General features: G+C 35.3%; 1 protein-coding gene across 3 annotated transcripts in view; it reads right to left on the bottom strand.

Moving 5' to 3' along the window:
* The window catches only part of LOC150100495 (FERM, ARHGEF and pleckstrin domain-containing protein 2-like), a 726,486-nt gene that overhangs the window by 484,878 nt on the left and 216,949 nt on the right, over positions 1-24,659 (bottom strand). For all 3 annotated transcript variants that reach the window (XM_090403005.1, XM_090403006.1, XM_090403007.1), the window contains exon 11: positions 7,837-8,114. In XM_090403005.1, the coding sequence (XP_090259131.1) occupies positions 7,837-8,114 (278 nt within the window). The remainder of the gene's footprint in view (positions 1-7,836; positions 8,115-24,659) is intronic.

The raw sequence follows: 24,659 nt of genomic DNA, 5'->3' as shown, positions 1-24,659 counted from the left end.
ATGACAAGGTGAGAGTAAGCCCCCCGAAGCTTACAACCACAACAGCATCTGCACTCCAGAGGAGCGGCTATAAATGGGATCTGTATCTTATGAAACACCAACCTGTCTAGCCAGCATGGTATTTTAATTATATAAAAAAAAAAAAAACCTACATAATGATCATCATCTTATGTTACGCTTTCGTGCAGGCCTACACATTTTGCCACATAAGCTTCCGTAACCAATAATCCATGGAATAGGTTGGTTGCTTCTTATTCCAGGTAGTATCCCATGTCTGTTGAAGCATGTGTTCACGGCCAGTTTGCCTGCTTTACGGGAGGAAAAAACCCTGCTGTCCACGCCCAAGACTGACTAACTTGGCTATAGCTGAGGAAGATTCATGAGCTCCTCACATCACTGATGGGAATCGAACCTAGGACATTCCTTCCCCAGGAATATGGTTGCGAAGCGTGTAACCACTAGGCTAACCATGCAGACATATAATAATCATACATCAAAAAGACTAATGCCGGCTTGGACGTAGCCCTGACTAACAAGGCCCGTGCTTACGGTTTAGGCAGAGGACCACAAGTGAAAAATTGGCTAGTCTCCAAAAAACATCAGAAAATGGAAAAAAGAGACATACAAGTGCACATACAACATAAGAACAAAGAGAGAAGAAGCAAACCTTCTAGAGTTAGAAGAAGAAGAAGAAGAAGAATGAAGGAAATTAAATGGGACATCACTGGACTCAGCAGAGAAGGAAAGGAGAAAACATGCAGATAAGAAACAATAAACATATGTTCTACATGTACGGAAACACAGAAAACATGACCAGGAGCTTTCTAATTCACAAACAAAGAATACAACATATAATAAGTATACAAGGAATATCATATAGAATGGCCTAACTGATTCTGAAAATAAACTCAAGATATTTTCAAGATATATTCTGAAAATAAACTCAAGATATAAAATTAAAATCAAATATATGCACCAACAATTTCACGAAGACAATGAAATAGAAGAATTTTATAAAAAACTGGATGACCTCGAGAACAAAGAAAAAACTCATTATACCTTAATCATAGGTGACAAACTCAAAAACAGGAATAAAATCATATGCACAAGAACTTCCAACAGGAAAATTAGGAGACAGGAATAAACGTGGAGAAAGATTAATCAAATTTGCAACCAAAAATCGGCTAAAAATAGCCAACACCTTCTTTACGAAAAGACTTGAACAAAGACGGAGATAGAAAGGACCGAATGATATAACAAAAAATGAAATAGATTACATCCTAACCAATAGAATGAATATAATCAAATATGTAGATGTCTTAAATAAATTCAATACAGGAAACAACCATAGAATACTAAAAGAAAGAATAAGTATAAATACACAAGTAGAAAGAAGGAAACTTAGACAATAGAAAACAGGTGACTCCATAACAAATGAAATGTTTAAACAAAATAGAAAAATATATCAAACGGAAATAAATAAAAAGATATTGGAAGCAAAAGACGAAAAATATTTAAATCCTCTAAACCAGGGATTCTCAACCTATGGTACGTGTACCACTGGTGGTACGTGAGCCACTGCCTTACTAGTACATCTAATATCTTGAATTAAATATAGTGGTATGCTACTGGAAAAGGTTGAGAATCCCTGCTCTAAATTAAGATATTATAGATATAATTATAGTTTAAATAAGATAAAAAGAACTAAAGAAAAACAGCAGAAACTAACAAAAAAAACTCTGTACCTAATCGAAAAAAAAAGAAGAAACTTGAAGCAAAACTTAAATCAAATAGAAAAGGAGGAACTAAACAAAACCATCAAAAAGAGAATAAGAAAAGAAATAGGAGAATATAACACAAAGAAACAGAAATTATGAAAAAAAGTAAAAGCATCAAAACTACTATGAGAATATTAAATGAAGGAAAAGCACAAATATTCAATATTAAAGACAAGAATGGTAAATTGATTCAGGAAAGACAAAAAAAAATAAATAATAGAAAGAATTGAAGAATTCTATACCTTTATATAGGACTAGAATTGAAATCCACTATGACATGGAAATACCATCAACATTGATTGAAGAAATGGAAAAAGTCTTAAAAGAAATGCCAACTAATAAAAGTCTGGGACCAGATAAAATTACAGTGGATATGATAAAATATAGAGGATGAGAATTACTACAAACGGTTCAAATGCTTTTTAATAATTCTTTACAAATCTATGCTGTCCATCAAAGATAATGCCATTGTTGTCAACCCAATTCTGGATCCTGGTTCTCACTAGCCTCTCTGTCACCTTCCTTATGAATTACTTCCACAATAAAAATGTGGAAATTAAAAATATGCAAATATTTGCATATTTAATTAAAATATAAAATTAAAATCATGCAAATAATTTACATGTTTAATTAAAATATAAAATATGCAAATTATTTGCATGTTTTTAATTTCCACATTTTTGGTTTCCACATATTTTATCTCTCTTCTGAAAAAAAGTTCTTATGTGTTTTTAATCCAACCGATAGTCTTAAATGGTTTTTATAGTTCATTATCATTTTTAATGGTTTAAGTTCAGTTATTTATTATCTTTCCCAATTATATTTCTGTTGACATTTCATCAAAAAAGTTAAACTCGAAGATTCTATAAAGGCATGTCAAAAAATTCTTCTTCTTATATTATTTTTCTTTCAATTTATGTTTTTAAATACATATCAATGTCTTAATATAACTGAAGTAAAAAAAAAAAAAAGCTAATGATTTAATACAAGAGGTGCTCCTTTTGAAAATAGGCAAAATAAGCTGTAAGTATTATAACATAATTTGTCTTGTATAAATTACTTGGTAACCAAGTGGAAAAGCTTTCTACAAGTAACACCTGGTTGGAAGTTATTATTATTATTATTACGTGACACCTCCAAGCATTGCAAAGACTCATCGAGGGAGGGCACCCACTCCACAGCTCTCAGCTTCCACTACTCAGTTTGGCATGTCTACATGGTAAGTTTGGTATGTAGTAATGATTCCAGGAATCTAACACGTTTGCAAAACACTACAAGACAATCATGATACTCAACAGTGATTAACTAAAACAGCAATTAACAAAATACTAACTCATAATAAATCAATGGCAGGTTGTATGGCAAGCTGTATATGTCTCTTGTGGCCCAGACTAAAGATTTCTGGGTATCATCTATTATAATTATTTTCTGACCTCCACAGAGTCACAAGACTCATTGCAGAAGGTCAATACTAATGAACACAGAGTCTATCATACTACTTCTTAAAATCATCCACAGTCTGCACATTCACCACACTCTCAGGCAATGTATTCCATGCTCTTACCATTCTCCATGAAAAATCTTACGTCTTACCCTATTACTCACCACCACTACTTTTTGCAACTTCCAGGGCACTGGCAGTTCCACCACACTCTCAGGCAATGTTTCCATGCTCTTACCATTCTCCATGAAAAAACTTACTTCTTACCCTATTACTCACCATCACTACCTTTTGCAACTTCCAGGGATGGCCTCTTGTCCTTGTTCCTTTCCCTTGTTCTAATCCCCCTTTGCCTTCTATCCACCACCACTTCTATCTACAGTCTGCGTATCCTCTCCAAGGTTACTTCATCCCTCTCAAATCCCAGTGACCAGATCTGAGAACAGAAATTCAGATGTAGTCTGATTAAAGCTTTATGCACTAGAACCAGCACACATCTCTTGTGGTTAATGTTCTCTTCAACACTGCCAGAATCTAACATGTCTTCACCACGTTTCTCACTTAAAGTAGGAAAAATACAGCCTATTTTAGTAATCAAGCTAATAAGTAATGTCGATCTCATACCAGTGCAAAAATCATCTTGCACCTACATGCTTTTGCAAATGCATATCACAGTTAGATATGAACCCACAGCCTATGACAGGAAAGTGAAGATGCTATCCACCACACACATACACCATGAAATTAAAGGCAATCTGAATACAAGAATAAATCAATCTGAACTGGTTTTCTCAGTTACTGCTGTTCTTCTTGTACAACTGACAGTTACATATCCTGATAGCACTATTTTAAGCATGCACTGAACTGATGTTTGTGCTCAAAAGTGGAGGGAGTCAAACCTTTGACATTCACGAATTAGCTATGGAGTAAAGTATAAATCACAGAAGTGTGAACAGATAGAAAGGTCCAAACAACTGAAATCCTGTATGCAAAACATACAGAGACGAACTCTTTCAAAAAGGCTATTTGAAAAATAAAACATCCGAAAAGGCCTTTTGCTTCATGACAATGCTCAACTTCATTCACCCAATGCAATTCACTAAAACTAATCAAAATTTTCATTCCAAATTCTTCCCAATCCAAGCCACAATCTGGCTCTCAACTGATCTAATTATCACTTTTGGTTCTCTAAACATTTTTCAAGTGATGATGAAGCAGTGCACACACTTGGTTGCAGAAAATCCAAAAACTTTCTTCTGCAAAACTACTTTGATGCTTGTGGAACAAATTAGCATGTGTGTGTGTGTGTGTGTGCAGATATTTTCAAACCAAGCTTCTTAATGTTGCACATGCAATCTTAAGTAGTATATAACTGTATGTTGTCCTGATGATAAATGACAGCATTCAAACTGATCCTATTGGCATTAATGCATTGAAGCAGTTCAAAATAAACCACATCCTGTACAATCCACAAAACTTGGACGGACAAAAACTAGTGAATGCTTTGTGGGATAAACATACTTTTTAACATGGCAATAGAGCACACAATTCTTTAATCCACGGAGTTGAGTAAAACTAGCATAAATGTAACATTCATGAAAATGCAGCAAAGTACTTTTTTTTTTTATATAATCCCAACTTGCAAATCTTGAACACTGCACTATTGATGGGCTATGGGTTACTTAATTCTTAGGAAACCATCAGGATTATATGGATTATATAATCTCTGGAGGCCAACCATGATATTTTTAGTCATGATATTTTTCAAGTCATAACTTTCAATGAGAATGATGGTAGTCTCACTCTGAGCAATGAAAATTATCTATTACCTAAAGGTATTCACAAATATCTGTGCTATGATGGGATTCAAATCCAAAACCGTACGTCAGAAAGCAAGGGTACTTCTCTGAGATAAGGGATCCAGTTGATCCCTTATCTCAGAGAAGAATTCACTGAGATAAGGGATCAACTGCCAGAGAAGAATTCACTTCTATGACACTTTTCCAGACATTTGAAGTGGTGATGATGACGAATGTTTAAAATGAGGTTCAGAAGAGAAGGTTCTTGAATAGTTAAGTATCGCCAACTGGTGTTTTACAGTTGAAATTACAGCTGAACCAACTAAGGCTATGAGGACAACATATCATGTTGGTTAATTCCATGTGTTCTCTGGCCAGTGCTTTTTCTGAAAGACAAAAAGTGGAAGTTTCCAAAAGAAACTGCTTAACTTCATCTGACATGTGCCCTCATATTCTGTGAGTTATAGAATTGATTCAAACCTGGTTTTTTTCAAGCAAGAACCAAATGTTGCATCTTCCTTATGACTAAGATATAAATATACTACAGCTAACAAGTAATCATCAACAGGTCAGCACAGACCATGCTTTACTGTCTTGGTTACTAGAGCTGAACTTTTTTAACAACCATTTTCTTGCCTTCAGAATTTACTCAACAAGTCTTGATTGTATTTTTTGGCCAGTCACCTTATTCCCACTTTTCCAAAGATTGCATTTTTTGACATATCAATTCTATTTTGAGCATTAAGAGAAAAAAAAAAAAAAAAAAAACAGAGTAGGGTATACTATTAATTTGTTAAAATATATACTAATGACTAACCCCTATACAAGTTAGCACAGAAATAATCCATGTGATACACAGCAATAGAGTATAACCATGATATGATGCAAGAAATAACATTATTCATGTGATAATCTGTTAAGTAAAGTTTGTAAAAATATTTTAAATTGACACTTAATGATAAAAATTCAACGGTTTTTTACAAATACTTAAAATATTAATTTTTCAATTATCTCTCAATGATTGACTCTTATCTCTGCAATTATTTGAAATCCTTTGAAAGTAGTCTTCACAAAAAAATTTTACACACACACACACACACACACACACACACACACACACACACACACACACACACACACACACACACACACACACTAAGATAATAGGGTTTCCTAACTAAATCAGCTATCAGCTCAAAACAAAATTATTTATGTATAATTTATAAATAAAAAAAAAGTGTACTATTAAAGGTGCATAAAGAGATTTTCTTTTTTACACATGCATTACACAATTATGACTAGAACAGTTTTTTTTTTCAACTTTAATAACACTCTTGAAGAATTTTTTTTTTAAAAAATCAACAAGAATGATGTCCAAACTATGCATCTATACTTAAAATAGTGTAATTATTAAATATATTTGAAGTATTTTATACTTTAGATGATGACGTTTTTTTTCCGATGATCTGACCACCACAAATATTTAATTCTAAAGATGTACGATATCGCTTAGTAGGTGTATTCCTCAAAGCTATTGGGGAATCACTATTGTCAGTTGTGTCTCCATCAACAGAATAAGTCTCATCAGGACTACCAGCCTGTGAAAATTTATATGAAGAATAAGTATAATGTCGGTGAGGATGCAGTAAATCTTCATTCTCCTGATTAACTTCTAAGAAAACACTTTCCACATAACTGGTTTCTGCAACATTTTCTGGAATATCTGCTATCATATGTGCATCAGAAAAAGAATGATTATCAAACTGACCATTTTTTGAAATATCAGTTGCATCAAAACGTGTTGTTACAAGCACTGTGGATGGGATTTCATCATTCTTAGATAAAATTGTATGAGTACAAGAAACTGGGCTGGTAACATTACTTACAACATTATGCATATAGTTATCTAATAATGCACTGTTTTCAACTTGGTATGCATTTGAATCAGCCATTTCTTGGATTTGATATTTAGAAATTTTAGCTAAATTATCCTCTTCCAATTTTCTTGCTTCTGCAATATCTACAGGACTTAGGTTTTGTTCAACAAGTTTTTCTAAAAAATTATCTGATGCCATTTTTTGAGATCTAGCATTCACGTGATGTTTTTCCTCATATAATTCCTGCTTATTTTGCATTTGCCAGCTATTACTTTCATTTAATGTATCACTGGAAGCAAAAATGCTCTTCTTATGTTTCAAAATATTTAATATTTCTCTCTCTAAGCTAGATTCATCCATGGTATCATCTTTAGATGAAAAACTACCTAGAGAGGGAAGTTGATGTACAGAAACAAAATCAACTGTTCGGGCTCTAGGAGATTTTGGCGAGTTGCCATTTCCATGATTACTGCTACTAGAGTTACTTATATGATTTGCACGAGCATAAAGTGTTGGACTTATCTGTCCTAGCCAAGGATGATCAACTTCTATACGAACTCGAGATTGCCGTGACTTTTTATGTTCCAATACATCATTACCACTTGTCTGTGAGCCTAAGTCTAAATGTCTCTTGTGCAAAAGATAAGGAATTTCTCCATTCTGTGGAGATAACTGTTTTTCCCTCTCTCCCTCCCATATAAGTTTATTCTCATCTTTATCCTCATTACCATTAACTAATTTTGAGATATTTGAAACTAAATTTTCTAAACTATCTTTAGAAAGAAAATTTAATGTCTTATTATCTACAGTATTATTTTTAGCATCTTCAGGTTCCTCTAAATGATATGATTCATAAGAAATATTATCATCAGTATCTTGACCTAGAAAATCTGGGCTTTGAAGCCCACCTTGATCATGATCAAAGTCAGGAGATTCCAAACCTGGAGTAATGTCCATGTTATTCACAGCCACATCCGATTCTTGCAAAGTATTTCCATTGACAATTGCTTGCTGCATATCTTGAACTACATATGGAGTTGATGGTTCTGATGATGAAATTTGTTTTGGTGGAGGTGAACTAGGCGTACTCTCTCCAGGTATGGCAACAGAACCACACGACTGGCTGTTACTAACTGGAAGCAGTGGCTGAGCAGAAACTGAAGTGCCTAATGCAGCATTACCTCCACGAGAAGAACCCGATGCACGAAGACTGGTGGACCTTTTTTTGGGAAAAAAATAATAAAAAATAAATAAATAAACCCAAACAAAACACTAATTATTGCATTATACATTTCTATTATACGTATTACAAAAAGTATTATTCCCAAAAGTAGTGGTGCCCAAAGAGAAATTCAGACAAATGACTGTGGATATTTAACATATTTAATGTGACAAAAGATCCAAAGGACAGCCCAGAATTAGATGGATAGATAAAATAAAAGAGCATCCGAAAACCAAATCACAACAAGCGACACCAAGCTGAACAGAATTGTTCAGACTCTCCCAGGACAGACAGAAGTGGAAAGAGTTCATTCAGCCTCATCATCATCCACACAGATGATGGAAGAGAGAAGAAGAATATGACAAAAACTTAATACCATTGATCTGCCACACAGCATATATTCTCCAATCTGAGGAATGCTACAACAGAAATTCAATTCATTCTCCCTATAACAAACCTGTAGGGAATGAACAAATACAGGCCGACTGCTATAAAAACCGTGTAGGTTTTTATAGAGGTGCTTAAGGGTAAAAGCTATATAACTGACCTACAACAAACCTGTAGGGAATGAACAAATACAGGACTGCTATTAAAAACCTACATGGTTTTTATAGAGGTGCTTAAGGGTCAAAGCTATATAAATGAGAGGAGACCTCCACATAGCCTTCAAAGGAATGTGGAGAACCGACCAGGGCTTCTGACATAATGTGCAATCCTCACCTTCTCGTGGTGCACCCTATTAGGTATCTACCTAGATACCGAACTGACGAGGATGGGCTGGCAATTTGGGATTTAGCTGACCAAATTGTATTCTTATTGGCTTAAACCAAAATTTCAAATGATTACAACTTGACAGAATTTCATGCCGGCTGGGGCGTCGCCCAGTTAAACAAGGCCCCACATGGTTTTCGTCAGGGAACCAGGGCAAACAGCCAAAAGTCAGCTACTGAAACAAATCCTAAAACTTACCCCAACTCAACATCACCAGAGTTCAAGATCAGTACTATCAACATAAGAAGCCTGAATGGCAAAGAAATGGAGCTAGCTGAGCAATTGGATGAGTACCAGATCAACATAATAGGCTGAAACAAAAAAGACAAAAAACTGGTGAGATCTTTCTGAGCAATAAATACAAAATGTTATATTCAGGCAATTACAATCAAGGAAAAGAAGAAGTGGCCATAGTATTCAACACTAAATACGAGGCTAATCTTCTTGAATGGGGCAGTCACAAGTAGTTGTAAAATTCGATGCAGTAGAGATTTTCCTTTTTCTTGCATTGACTTTTACGGAGGTCGCAACTCGTAAACACACTAAACTTACTTTGTATTAACATCGTAAATAAGCCCATGAATTTAACCCCAAGGAATTAACATGCAGGATTGTAACAAACTGAAAATGTCTAAATTGCAAGGTTCAAGGGCAATGCCTCAGAAATCGGCACAGTATTGATGTCGAAACTGTATATAATGTAAGTGAATTTTAATGTGTTCATAGTCAGTTTCTTTAAGTGTTGATATAACTAATCTAAGAACAGTTTGTTTACAGTTATAGTTAGAATCACTAGTTACAAGTAACAGCATGATATTCCTTGAAGAGTAACGGGCTGATAGTTTTTTTTGAATGTTGATAACATGTTGCATGACTCCGTGCATTTTCTAAATGTTAAATTGCTGAAGTTTTAAGCTTAAAGTGGAGTTAAGAGAGAATCTTTCCCTATTGTATGATTCTGTATAATTACAGTTTAGTGTAAATAAATATGTTTGTTTTGTTTACAAAGTGTGCCGCCTGATCTTTACACAATGCACTGTTTCGAAATAAACACGAACCCGTGAGCGAAGGAATTTAATCTAAACCAGCGTTTCTCAACCTTTCTAAGCCCAAGGACCAGTAAAATGCCTAAAACAATTCTACGGACCACTAAGTTATAGAGGCGTAGCTGAGGGGGGGGGGGGGGATCTGCCCCAGGCGGTGCTTTTTTTGGCGTTTAAGAAATCTTGCCATACTGTCTATAAAACAGCAGCTGAGTGATGAAATAGACTTCGATAATGTCATTGACGATTTTGTGAACAGAAAAGCAAGAAAAATAACATTCTAGAATGTAGAATAAAATAACATTTTATTTAGAATTAAAGCTTTACTTCAAAAATAAACATAGTGTTTTTAATTTATTTCCCTATACATTGTTTTGACTTTTTGTAATTTTTTTAAAAGCCTATGTAGGAACTACCAACACTTCAGAAAAGCTGTGCCATTTATAACATAATAAATCTAAAAGCATTTTTGAATACATATGGAAACATAATTAATTAAATTGGAAGTACACAATTAAAAATGGATCATCATAGAACAAAGTTTTAATTTTTATTAAACAAATAAATAATATGATATAATTATGTTACTACTGACTTTTAATCAGATGGCTGAGCTTCTTGGCCCTTGGAGAGCGGCTAGATATCTGGCTCAATATTGGTTAACTTCAGTCGAAGATCGGCACAAACACAATTTCTGTATTTTGTTTTTATTTGAAGAAGCGATGAAAATCCTTTCTCACAAAGATAGGTTGTAGCAAACTGCATGACGATTTTCAATGCTTCTTCAGATAATTCGAGAAATTCACTTCTCACTGAAGGCGAGATCCAAAATCGAGCCAAACCACGTTCACAGAATTGCATTTTAAGTCTACTGTCACTTGAAAGTACAAATAACTGTTCTTTTTTCGATCTTCATATGGATCCTAAGATCCATATGGAGTCAAAGCCTCATCTAGGAGGTTCCTTCTGTCTCTCTCTCTCTCTCTCTCACACACACACCTCATCATACCTTGCCTTAAATACAGTCAAATCCTCTATATATTCCAATCGGCAATATATTCCAATCATTCACAACTGTCCATGCAAAACACCTGATTCTCACTCCTTGTTCACACTCTCCTTATAGTTTCCAGGGATAACCTCTTGTCTTGTTCTCTCCCAATCTCCCACTATTTTATGAAAAACCTCTTCAATATTAATCCTATAACAACCCTTACCAACTTGTACATCTCTATTATATCACACCTCTCCCTCATATCCACAAGACTTTGCAAACTGCATCATCTGAACCTTTCTTCATACTCAACACCAAACTAATTGCTGTGCTAGTTGTGATGTCATTCCCTACTCACATTTAAACCATCGAACCTCATATTTAAGAAAGCCTCATGGTTCATCATAATATCGCATTTTCTGCATACTCACACTCATTCTTTTCTTTTATTCAGCCTCTCTGCATAAATATCAGCAACATCTTCCCACACATTCATACACACTACATTCATGGCTCCATACCATTTTTGAAAATTCCGTGGCATGGCATTTACTTTGTCTTCAGCACCGACCTATGCAATAATTTGCCATTCACTGTTGTGTTGTATCATCATGCAATTTAAAAAAAAAAAAAATTGATAATATCACCTAAAAAAATTGATCCAAAGACTGTGTTCCATACTGAGATATCTCACAGTAATACCACCTATATCTTGATTTTTATCCTAACATCAGAAACATATTTTGCTAACCTTTCCTTTCTCATTTTGTTTAAGTTACCATACTACAACCCAAAAGTTCCTGAATGCTAATAAAGTCTAGTTCCTTCCTAATATCTTCATTTTTGATATGATTCTGCCATTGCTGCCACCTGATCAGTTTCTTAATTCTTCTATGAAATCTCACATTTGGCCTACAGTCTTTGATCATTTATTGTATTTCAAACTCCTATTCTTAGATCCCTATGTTAAAGTTGTTTGAAAACTGTTTTGCATATAGCTAGTTTAATGTTTAATAATTTTATTCAGCTGACTCCCTAACACAACATCTTTGCTAATTCTACTGTCTTTTGTACACAACCTACCATGGGTAGATTAGCTTGTAGGTTTTAACTTGAAGACATTTTTTTTATTTACACTAGATGTATTTCCTTCTGATGTTTCATCAGCAACTTTGATGTGTAAAGATAAGGATGTCATTTTGCCTCTTTACAAGGCTTTGATAAGAATTCACTTGGACTATTGTGTGCAAGTCTGGTCTGATTTCCATAGTGATTCTGATACAGTGGAGGGCATGCAAAGGAGAGTGTTAAAAATGATATCAGGATTGTGAAATACTGATTATGAAGACAGATTGAGAATTTGTAAACTGCAGACACTAGCAAACAAGAGTTTGCTAGTGTCTGCAGAAAGATGGGTGATATGACTGAGACTTACAAACTTCTAAAACGATCATATGGAATTTCAGTAAATGGAATTTTTCATTTTATCGAGGGTAGAGAAAGGATGAGAGGGCATCCCTGGAAGTTGAGAATGAATGCTGCAGTCAAGAAGGAGGAATTTTTAAATCACAGAGTGATGCATGGTTGGAATGGATTACCATTGTGTGTGTGTGTGTGTGTGTTTTAGTAATGGCTGATGCAGGTAGTATGTGACATCTCTTGACAAGTCCCTGAAAACCTGGAGATCTCTCTTAATAATAATAATAATCATATCAAGTCATCCCAAAAGTAATGTTATTTTTTATACTGTACTTGCTCAAACGTATCTCAACTTGTCTAAACATGAATTTTTAAAGCTTTATAAGTACTGCTAAGCTGAGGCAGCCTCATTCTAAGGATTTACACCTTGCAAGAACATCTTACATAAGTTATTGTTTAAACAACCCTTTATTACTATGGAGGCTCGAGTCCATTGAAGAGCTTCTAGATAATGACCATGGATCTGTAGAACTGCTCTGGCAATCGGTTGAATTTTCATGGAATAGAGCTTTTCTCTATGGTTATTGTGAATTTTCTGTAGAGCAGCAGCAATTTCTGGACAAGAATAAATATGGACAGGTGTTAGTTCAACTCCTGGACAGTTCTTGCATGTTTCATAGCTCCTACTACCATCTGGCTGAATTTTCATGCCTTTAAAATGTTCCATTCTGGTGATGATTGTGGTTATTTCTCTATTTTCATTCTTCTTGATAGTTTGTTTTACCAATCTTATTTTGGCGACAGAGTTAGCATCAGTTAGTGATAGTGGATGTAATTTTTGAGGTAAGTATCTTGCTTCTTTGACTAGTCTCTGCTCTTTCATTGCCTTCAATACACGGGATGGTATCCATTACAGTGTACAGTTCTTATTTTTTCAAAGATGGAGGTCACTGAAGAACACATTATGTTCTTCAGTTATGGCTGATAAAACGAAATCAAATGACACTGTGGAAGTGAAGGAAAGCAGGAAAGACCTGAAGTTAGAGAACTACACTGCACAAGTTGTGAAGTCATCACATAAGATTATGGCAATGATGTGAAGGATGTTCAAGTGCAGAAATAAAGATGTCATGGTTCCATTTATAAGGCCTTAGTCATAATTAGGTTTAATGGATTGAATAGAACACAGAGAAATAATTAAACACGAGTTTAACAGATCCTATGTTGCATTTCTCTCACAGAGACTTCATCAGGGATACAATCTTAAACTGTAAAAGCACATACAAAAACAATTTTATGTAGTGCACGCTTTTATGCTTCCATATTTGATTATTTTTGGTTGAATATCCTCTACTCCAGCCACCTTTCTCATTTTGTGTTTTAATGCCTTTTTCTCTCTCATGTATTGAAATGTACTCCTGACTGCATTCCTCTTGAATATTTTTCTCACTGTTCTGGCAAGTCTTGTTTCATTTAACAAACACTGAAAGAAATTACTCAAAACAGCTAGGATATCTTTGTCTTCAGTTTTCATGTCACTTTTTTCATATAATGCTTTGCTTTCTTACCTTTTTCACTGTATTCTCTCAGGGCATCTACATGACTTATTTGCTATGAACTTTTGATATGATGCCTTCTTTTCCAGTGTGCCACTCAGCTTCCAAGGTTGGTTTGGTCCTTGTTTTCAAACTTTTATTTTTTTTCTTACATAATATTTATATATTTTTGTCTACTGTTCACCTTTGAAAGCTGCTCAACTTCGGAGTTGCATGTGGTATTCTATCTAATGCCTTTGCAATTCCAGCAAAATCATCGTGTAGCTATTTTCTTTATCCAACTCAGTTGTTACTCTATTATAAAAAGTTGGTAAATTACTAAGGCATGACTGAAACTTAACAAAGCCATGTTGCCCCTCATACAGTATCATATTCTAATCCACCTATTTTTGAATTCTCTTTTTGACCATTTTTTCCAGTACCTTTACCAACCTCCTCAGATACTGATTGGTCTATAATTTGCTACTGCAGTCTCAAAATCTGACAGTTTTTGTAATTAGACTGTACAAAATCAACTCTTAGAGATAAGCAGTCTAAGAAGGAAGCATAGTTGACTGAAATAGTAGGGTGGTAAGAGTAGAAAATGAAAATTATAAAATAAAGTAAGGAAATCTTGAACCAGAGAAGATTGTAAAGTGGGGATTCTATGTCAGAAGCAAAGGATATCTGATTTGCCAAAAGCACATGTTCTGCCCTCTTTATAGAAGATATCATTCGATACATAGCAGGGATAACTGAAGTGGAATCCTCAGTTATCCCTGCTATGTATGTAATTTGGCATCCTCCACAATCGAAATCGATTGTGGAGGATGCCAAATGGGGTTCAGTTGGGAATAGTATAGTTTTGATGCATGTAAATTACTGTGGAATTGCCAAATTATGACAAAATTTCATCCAAAAAAAAGCTGCATGAATTTTTTGTTGTTATTTTGACTCTTTCTTGATATATTTTTATTTTTTGCAAATTTGTTGTATTTTCCCTATATTTAGAACGGGGGGGGGGGGGGTATGGACAATTTTTTAATATTTGCATTCCTACTGGTATTTATCAAGTTTGGGTTCAAATCTGGTACTTTTGCTGACCAAATTGTATTCTGAATTGGCATCTGTAATCCAGAAACAAATATTATGGCACAACAATGAAATTTCGTACTAGCTGGAGTGTTGCCTGGTTAAACAAAACACCTGATGTTTTCACCAGAGATATTAAGACAAAAAAAAAAAGTGAAAAGTCAGACATTGGAGCAAATATATATATATATATATCAGAGAAATGAAGATATGTATCATCAACATAAGAAGTACTCACAGAAAAGAAGTCAAAATGGCTGAAGAACAAAGAAGTATCATGTGGACATAATTGTAAATTGTAAAAAGTATCACGTGGACATAAATATAAATTGTTACTGTTGAGTAGTTATAATTGAGTAGTAGTGATCAGGAAAAGGAAGCAGTAGTGATAGCATTCAACACCAAACCTAATGATAAACTTCTTGATTGGCAGGCATTTTCAAGTACTGCTATGAGTACAGTTCAATGAGTTCAAAATAGAGAACTGAACAATGAAACATATTTGTGCCTATAATCTAATAGCATGTTCTACTAAGGAAAAACTGTAGGCATTTTTCAAGATCTTAGAGAATGTGGCTAACAAAGAAAATAGAAAAGCTGATGCTTGTTGTTGATCTAAACAGCAGAGCAGGAAGTTAATCCCAGCCATTCAGAAACGTTTTGGTAAAATCGGGACAAAAGGGATACATAATAATAGAACGTAATGAATGTATTGCTGTTCCAGATGCAGACTAATCGTCATAACACCATATATCAAAATAAAGATGTGCACAAATTCACATAGGTAGTAGACAAGAAGAAAGAAAAGTCTTATTAACTAATATCATACTTAATAATATTTTATGCTATTTTACTGTCCTGAACTAGGATAAAATATTATGTAACAACAATATTTAATCCTGCTTCAGGACACAACTATATACATGAGATTTGAAAATGAAATTGATCATCACTCAGATTAAAGTAAGATAAAAATGAATATCATATTAAAAAGAAAACTATGTATAAAAATTTTTAAAAAGAATTATTAAAGGTGAGTAACTTTACAGGTGAACTGTTGGTTTTAAATGTTTCAAATGAGGCAACTGAAGTTGGTCCTAGAGTCCTGAAGGTGTCCCCCTAGCAGGATAAATTGGGCTGTCTTGACTGTTGGGCTGATGTTCTTAGGATGCACGCTTCCCAAATTTGGGGCAGTCTCATGCACCCAAATTTGTTGATTGCCCTAACTACTGAACGTAACCATATCCTTAACACCTTCTTAGCCAACCAGTTAACCTCAACCCCCCCCCCCTCCCCCCTTTAAAACAGAGATTATGCTAAAGCTATCAGCATTCCTTATATCCAGGATACATCTGAAAAGCTAACGAAAATCCCCAAAAAATATGACCTGACTACCTGTTACAAACCATATAAGAAATTGGCATTCCATATCTGCTCTACCAAAGAACAGCCACTTCCCCTAGACCTACCTGGAGTATACCAGGTCCCTTGCAGTTGTAAACTGTCATACTACAGCCAAACAGGCAAGACAGTTAATATCAAGATATACGAACACAAAGACTACATCTGGTTTCACCAATACAGCCACTCAGGACTTGTGTGGAAGAAAACAACTTTACTACACTGCAGTACATAAGTATGAAAGATTATTCCTGGAATCAGCCTCAGCTCTAAAAAAACTTCCCAAACCTCAACAAATTTGGGTGCATGAGACTGCCCAAATTTGGAAAGTGTGCATCCTAAGAACATCAGCCCAACAGTCAAGACAACCCAATTTAGCCTACTAGGGGATACCTTTAGGACTCGAGGACCAACTTCAGTTGCCTCATTTGCTCAGTGTTAGTGCCTACGTGCACATATCATAGTTTTGTGATCCCGGAAGATGGTAATATAACATTGCCAAAATATAGGAAGTGTTAATTAAAGTTTTTTAATTAATATTCTAGTATATGTTGTCATTTCCTGAAAAATTTAAAGCCATGTTCAACCAACGTATAAGTTTATCTACAAGTTGACACAACTGCAAATACTATTCCAGGAAAAAATGAAAGAGTTCAAAGACAAGAACCAAATCGTGGAGTCTCAATAGCAACCTATGAAGAAAATTATCAACTTACCTTTCAACTAGAAAGGTAAGTTGTGAAGGTGTCTGCAGAAAAAGAAAGATCAGAATGCCAAAGTGGATGTAAGAAGTTAAAGAACCATTTCAAGAAAAGAAAAAGCATATCAAAAGTTACTAATAAGTAAGTAAGTAAGGCTGCAGAGGCCTTTAGAGCAGAGGTCGGCAACCTTTTCACTAAAAAAAGGACACCCCAAATGGCTGGATTATGACAAAGAGCACTTTACCTTAATTTTGCTGGAGGGGAAATTGTAAACTTAAAGTATATTCAATACATATTTATGTTAAATAAATTTATTAATACAAAATTCTACTTACAAACTTAAGTATGTACTTAAAAAAAACCATTAATGTGATACTTGGCATTGCAGATATTTTGCTGACTTATTATAATTTGGCACGCAACTGGAATTACCGATTCTTAGGCAGTGGTCTAAATGAGAATCGTTGAGCCATGATCAATACTTGGATTTCAAATATTTCATATTTGAAAAAAGAGATTTACATGAACATATTGAAGTACATTAAGAATATATTTTAAGAGCGCATTTTCTTAATAAAGGATAGCTATTTTTATTAACTAAATTCCAGAATGTTTCATCATGCAGATGTGATCTTAACATTATATCCTTTTATATATTTATAATTTCTAACTCCAAGTCTTCTGCATTACTGATTTGGAAATAGGCTGCTATTTTAGTAAACACATCCTCGTCTGCAGAATTTCACCTCTGCAGACGAGGATGTGTTTACTAAAATACTTAAAATATTATAAATATTACAAAAAATATTATAAATGAATCCAATTTAGAAAATTCTGAAATCTAGCACTAAACTCTTCCAGGAGTGTGTCAAAATGCCATGCAAAATGTGTCGTAAAGTTTTCAACAATATTTTTCAAATTTGGACAATGTGGAAAGTTTATTTTCCACTTGGTTAGAGTATAATAAATTTAGTTTAATCCTTTATCCAAGTGTGAGCAAACAAAGTTTGCGCCTGAAAGTATCTTCAGGACTGGGTTAAGGTGGTACACACCAGGGCAACTCGTTGCAAAGGTGGAGCAAGCTACCAACACTCCTATCCTAGTATCTCCTATAATGCAAAACACATCTCCTTGCGGATATGTCTATTGTTATGCATTAAGGGAAGGGCCACTACCCAGACCGGTTTCGACCTTTATTGAGGTCTCTTCAGTGGGAGCCAGGCCCAAGTCGAGATATCAGGCAGAAGCATTTGCAGGTCATCTCCACCTATAGGAATTGCCAGTTGGTGTGCCACCCTTTTTTAATAAATTACTCTGGATTTAGAGAAAGATGTTGAAAGTTTATTTTCCACTTGGTTAGAGTATAATAAATTTAGTTTAATCCTTTATCCAAGTGTGAGCAAACAAAGTTTGCGCCTGAAAGTATCTTCAGGACTGGGTTAAGGTGGTACACACCAGGGCAACTCGTTGCAAAGGTGGAGCAAGCTACCAACACTCCTATCCTAGTATCTCCTATAATGCAAAACACATCTCCTTGCGGATATGTCTATTGTTATGCATTAAGGGAAGGGCCACTACCCAGACCGGTTTCGACCTTTATTGAGGTCTCTTCAGTGGGAGCCAGGCCCAAGTTGAGATATCAGGCAGAAGCATTTGTAGGTCATCTCCACCTATAGGAATTGCCAGTTGGTGTGCCACCCTTTTTTAATAAATTACTCTGGATTTAGAGAAAGATGTTGAAAGTTTATTTTCCACTTGGTTAGAGTATAATAAATTTAGTTTAATCCTTTATCCAAGTGTGAGCAAACAAAGTTTGCTCAAACAAAGTTAACCCAGTCCTGAAGATACTTTCAGGCGCAAACTTTGTTTGCTCACACTTGGATAAAGGATTAAACTAAATTTATTATACTCTAACCAAGTGGAAAATAAACTTTCAACATCTTTCTCTAAATCCAGAGTAATTTATTAAAAAAGGGTGGCACACCAACTGGCAATTCCTATAGGTGGAGATGACCTGCAAATGCCTCTGCCTGATATCTCGACTTGGGCCTGGCTCCCACTGAAGAGACCTCAATAAAGGTCGAAACCGGTCTGGGTAGTGGCCCTTCCCTTAATGCATAACAATAGACATATCCGCAAGGAGATGTGTTTTGCATTATAGGAGATACTAGGATAGGAGTGTTGGTAGCTTGCTCCACCTTTGCAACGAGTTGCCCTGGTGTGTACCACCTTAACCCAGTCCTGAAGATACTTTCAGGCGCAAACTTTGTTTGCTCACACTTGGATAAAGGATTAAACTAAATTTATTGGACAATGTGCTAAATTATTTTTCAGTAGATGCAATTGCCAATTTTGCTTTGAATGAATTCACTGCACTTATCATTTGAGCAATATGATGATTTCTGCCTTGCAATCTCATATTTAATTCATTAAATTTTTCTGCTAAATTAGCAAGAAATCCAAGATCAAGTAACCACGTTTTGTCTTCTAACTTGCAAGCAAGATTCATTCTTCGACATTAGAAACTCCTTCACTAATAAATTATTCTTCACTCCTTCAGTAATAAATTTAAAAACCTCTTGAGTATTTTTTCTCTACTAAACCATCGCACTTCTGTGTGAGTAAGAAGATAGTCAAATTCCATATCCTCTTCTTGTAAAAGTAATTTAAATAATCGGTGTTGCATTGATGCAGCTCTTATCGAATTTATAATTGTCATCACTGTTTGTATTACATGTTAAAAAGGTATTACTTTTGCACATAACATTTCTTGGTGGACGATGCAATGATATGATGTAAATTTTGGGAATGAACGGTCTTGTTTACATAACGCAATAAATCCATGTTTTGTTCCTTTCAATGCCAGAGCCCTGTCAGTTATAATTGCAGTCAACTTTTCTAATATCAAATTACTTGACTTCTCACCTAGAGTTCTAAAGTTGTCCCTACGGGCTAAATTGGAATTTAGTTGTCTTGGCTGTTGAGCTGATGTCCTTAGGATGCACACTTCCCAAAGTGTGCAAATGACTTCCCACCAATTGTGATAGTATCTCATAATGCAATGCACATATCCTTACAGATATGTATAATACTATGTATATGGGAAAGGTTACTACCCAGACTGGTTTTGAGCTTCACAAAGTCAATGTCAACTTTGTGAAGTCATTAGCCTCTATATAGAAGTTGCCCTGTCATGAAGTTACATCATGTGCAAACTTTGTATGCTTACACTAGAATAAAGGATGAAACAAAGAATATAATTTATTGGCATCTTTAATTTATAATATAACCAAATGAAAAAACTTGCCACATCTATCTCTAATCCAGAGTATTTTAATATTTAATAATAAGATGCAACACCATTAGGCTACTTGTATATGGATATATGGCTTCTGCATTATTTCAACCTTGGTATAACGTGGTGGCCAGGATAAAAATAGCCCAATGTAGCTCATGTATGTCATACGAGGCAACTAAAATGGGTATCCTGGGAGGGTAATGGATGGAAATGCCGTAGCCAATGAAGTTCTAACTGAGGCTCAGCTATTGCTGTTACCCTCCTGCCATGATCAGAGCTTTATATAGTTCAATAACACCTTATCTGTCCTCTTCAGATAATGGGGAATATGAAATGCATTCTTTCTTTGCCCATCTAGCCAGTCCTTTTAAGGACCTTGGTATCGCTTCTGGGTCTAGCTCCCATTGATGAGACCTCAATAAAGGTTGAAACTGATCTGGGTAGTGACACTTACCATAATGCATAGCATTATACATGTTTCCAAGGATATGTGCATTGCATTATGGGACACTAAGGCAATTGATGTAAAGTCATTTGCTTCTATATGCGGGTTGCTCTGTCATGAAGTTACTTCATGCACAAACTTTGCTTACACTTGGTTAGACTATAATAAAGAATGAAACCAAGAATATAATTTCTTCGCATCTATAATTTATTACATAACCAGCGTAAAAAATTTCAACATTTACTGAATGCAGATGGTACTCTAGTGTCAGAAGCTAATGAAATTGTTCAATTAATGAGTGATCACTTTGCTAAGACATATCACCAGGTGTGTGTAACCTGGTGCACAGTGCTACTACTACATTGGATGTAGAGTTAGAGATGCATGAAAATAAGGCAGAGGAGCTGTTGAATAACCTGGATAAGATATAATAAATTTAGTTTAATCCTTTACCCCAGTGTAGGCAAACAAAGTTTGCGCCTGAAGTAGCTCAGGACTGAGGCAACTCGTAGTAAAGGTGGACCAACCTCTCATCACTCCTTGTCTCAGTAACTCCCATAATATAAAGCACATTTCCTTGCAGACATGTATAAAGCTATGCTTTATACATGTTATATAAAATTAAGGGAAGACTACCCAGACTGGTCTTGACCTATATTGAGGTCTCGTCAGTGGGAGGTAGACCCAGATCTGGGTAGTGGCCCTTCCCTTAATGCATAGCTTTATACATGTCTGCAAGGAGATGTGATTTGCATTATGGGAGATACTGAGACAAGGAGTGATGAGAGCTTGGTCCACCTTTACTACGAGTTGCCTCAGTCCTGAACTACTTCAGACGCAAACTTTGTTTGCCTACACTTGGGTAAAGGATTAAACTAAATTTATTATAGTCTAACCAAGTGGAAAATAAACTTCCAACATCTTTCTCTAAATCCAGAGTAAATTAATAATAAGGTGGTACACCTTTTGGCAACTCGTATGACCTCGCCATTGCTTCTGCCTTAGTATCACCACTTCTGGGTCTGCCTCCCACTGACGAGACCTCAATAAAGGTCGAAACCGGTCTGGGTAGTGGCCCTTCCCTTAATGCATAGCTTTATACATGTCCGCAAGGAGATGTGCTTTGCATTATGGGAGATACTGAGACAAGGAGTGATGAGAGCTTGGTGCACCTTTACTACGAGTTGCCTCAGTCCTGAAATACTTTGGGCGCAAACTTTGTTTGCCTACATGTGGATAAAGGATTAAACTAAATTTATTATGGTCTAACCAAGTGGAAAATAAACTTCCAACCTGGATAAGAATTCGTCAATAGGGACAGATGGAATATCAGCACGTTTGCAAAAGGAATGTTCGACCTAATTAGCTAGGCCTTTCATATGTTTGTATAACATGGGGTCTCAAGCTCAGTAATGGAAGGAATGTATGATAATTCCAATGTACAAGAGTGATGCAAAAAACTGATGTCTCCAACTACCGACCCATCAGTATCTGGTGTAGTAGTGAAGATTTTAGAGACGTTTGTAAGAACTTGTATACAGAAATGGGTAGACAGAGTACAGCAAACTCTGCAGAGTATAGCAAACAAGCTATACTCTGCAGAGAGCTGAATGGGTTTACTAGAGGAAGGTCATGTTTTAGCAACTCATATTTTATAACAATGCATCAGCTTAGTTGGATAAAGGGAATGGGTACACTATGATAACGTTGGATTTTACTAAGGCATTTGATAGAATACCACATGAAAGAAGGACTGTTACATAACTGAAGAATATGGGATTGGAATATAAACTCTTGATTGGATCAGTGGACGTTTGACAGACATATCAAAAAGTGGCATACTATGTGTGTTAATCTGCCAGATTTAAGGTGACCAGCGGCATACCTCAGGATTCAGTCCCTGGGCTATTGTTGTTCAATCTCTACATTATTAACATTTGGAAAGGTCTAATAGGAAATGTGCAATTGTTTGCCGATGATGCAAAGATAGGTAGGGAAATCAGAAATGCTTCTGATATCCAGCACTAACAAAATTATTTGCTCAGGCTGAAAATTTGGTTAAACGAAAATGGCTCTCAGTTTAATGTGAATAAGTATAAAGTAATGCACTTTGGCATGATGAGATTTCCAACGGCATATTATATTAGTGAAGTTATGCTACAAGAAACTAATGAGGCTAGGGATCTTGGCATAATGGTGGATAAGAATTTGAAGTTCAAAGGTTGCATAGCAAAAGTTGCAAATACAACCAGAGGATGATTGTGATGTTAAAGTGAACCTTGACATGTAAGGTTCACTTTCTTTATTATAAGAAAGTCATTTTGCCTTTCTATGTAGAGCATATGACTCATATCCCATTCAATATTATGGTTGGTAGAGGCAAAGTGGGAAGAAAGGCCTGATATATTTTGTCTGTTATTCCTTACATAGCCTATGTGTTCTTTCTTTCTTGTTTCAAAACTTCTAGATGTCTGTCCGATGTAATTGATACCGCATGAACAGGGTATGCTGTAAACTCCAGAGTATTTGTAGAAAGGATGGCTATCTTTTGGGGATCTTATAAACTTTTGAATGGTCTCAATAGGTTTGAAGGTTACTCTGATATTATATGGTTTTAGAAGAAGAGCTAATTTTTTGGATATGGTACTAACAAATGGAATTGTTATAGAGCTGATGTATTGGGTTTCATCTCATTGTCTTTGCGGTATGTCATTAAAGAGAATCTTGTTGATGATTCTTGTAGGGTAGCCATTTAGGGATAGATCTCTGGATATTTATCTGCAACTTAGAGAAAGCCTTCTCATTATTTCCACACACAATAGCCAATGACCTACGATTAAAAAGCAGCTTAATCCTCTCTGCTCCCTCTAGATATTCTCACACCAACTCTAGCACTATGGAAAAAAAAGTACTACTGAAATTAAAGAACAACAAAGAAATCATTATACTGAGAGCAGACAAGGGCAACAACACTGTCATCTTAAATACTAAGGAATATGAAGAAAAGATCAATAATCTATTATCAGACACATCTGTCTGTGATGTTCTTAACACAGATCCTACTCACAAAAACCATCTTGATACCAATGAACTATTATGTGATATCACCAACTGGCCTGTGGACTTAATCAAAAAACTAAAATCTATGCATCTGTTAACTCCAAAACTATATGGTGTTCCCAAAATCCATAAAGAAAGTACACCATTACGTCCAATAGTAGATGGTATCCATTCTCATACTTACAAACTATCAAAATATCTAGCCAAAATGTACAAGAACACATTCACAACATGGATTCTTATATCGAGAACTCACAACATGGATTCTTATATCGAGAACTCCCAACATTTCTTGGAGAAATTAAAAAACAACCGTATCTCTGAAGATAATATTATGGCTAGCCTGGATGTCACATCTCTATTCACAAATATCCCAGTTTCAGAAGTCATCGACATCTTAGAAAACTTGTTCCCACCAAACATCACCAAGTTGTTCAAGCATTGTTTAACTTCGAATAATTTTACATGGCAAAAAACCTACTACAAACAACTTACTGGATTAGCCATGGGTAGCTTCTCTCTCCTTCTTGTGCCGACCTATTCTTAGAAAATTTGGAAACTCAAATTTTATCCCAAATTACCACTAAACCAACCACATGATTTAGGTATGTTGATGACATCTTCATCATTCGGAATCACAAAAAAGAAGAACTAATAGATTATCTAAACAAAATTAATTGCTTCCACAACACTATCAAGTTCACACTGGAACTAGAAAAAGATAATAAACTTCCATTCCTAGACATCCTTATTAAGAAACAAACTGACAATAGCATCGTCGGT

The sequence above is a fragment of the Typopeltis vanoorti genome, chromosome 13 (assembly GCF_054136105.1).
Source record: "Typopeltis vanoorti isolate ZY-2024b chromosome 13, IOZ_Tvanoo_1.0, whole genome shotgun sequence".
In the NCBI taxonomy this organism is placed as follows: Eukaryota; Metazoa; Arthropoda; class Arachnida; order Uropygi; family Thelyphonidae; genus Typopeltis; species Typopeltis vanoorti.
This window is presented reverse-complemented; position numbering and strand designations above follow the sequence as displayed.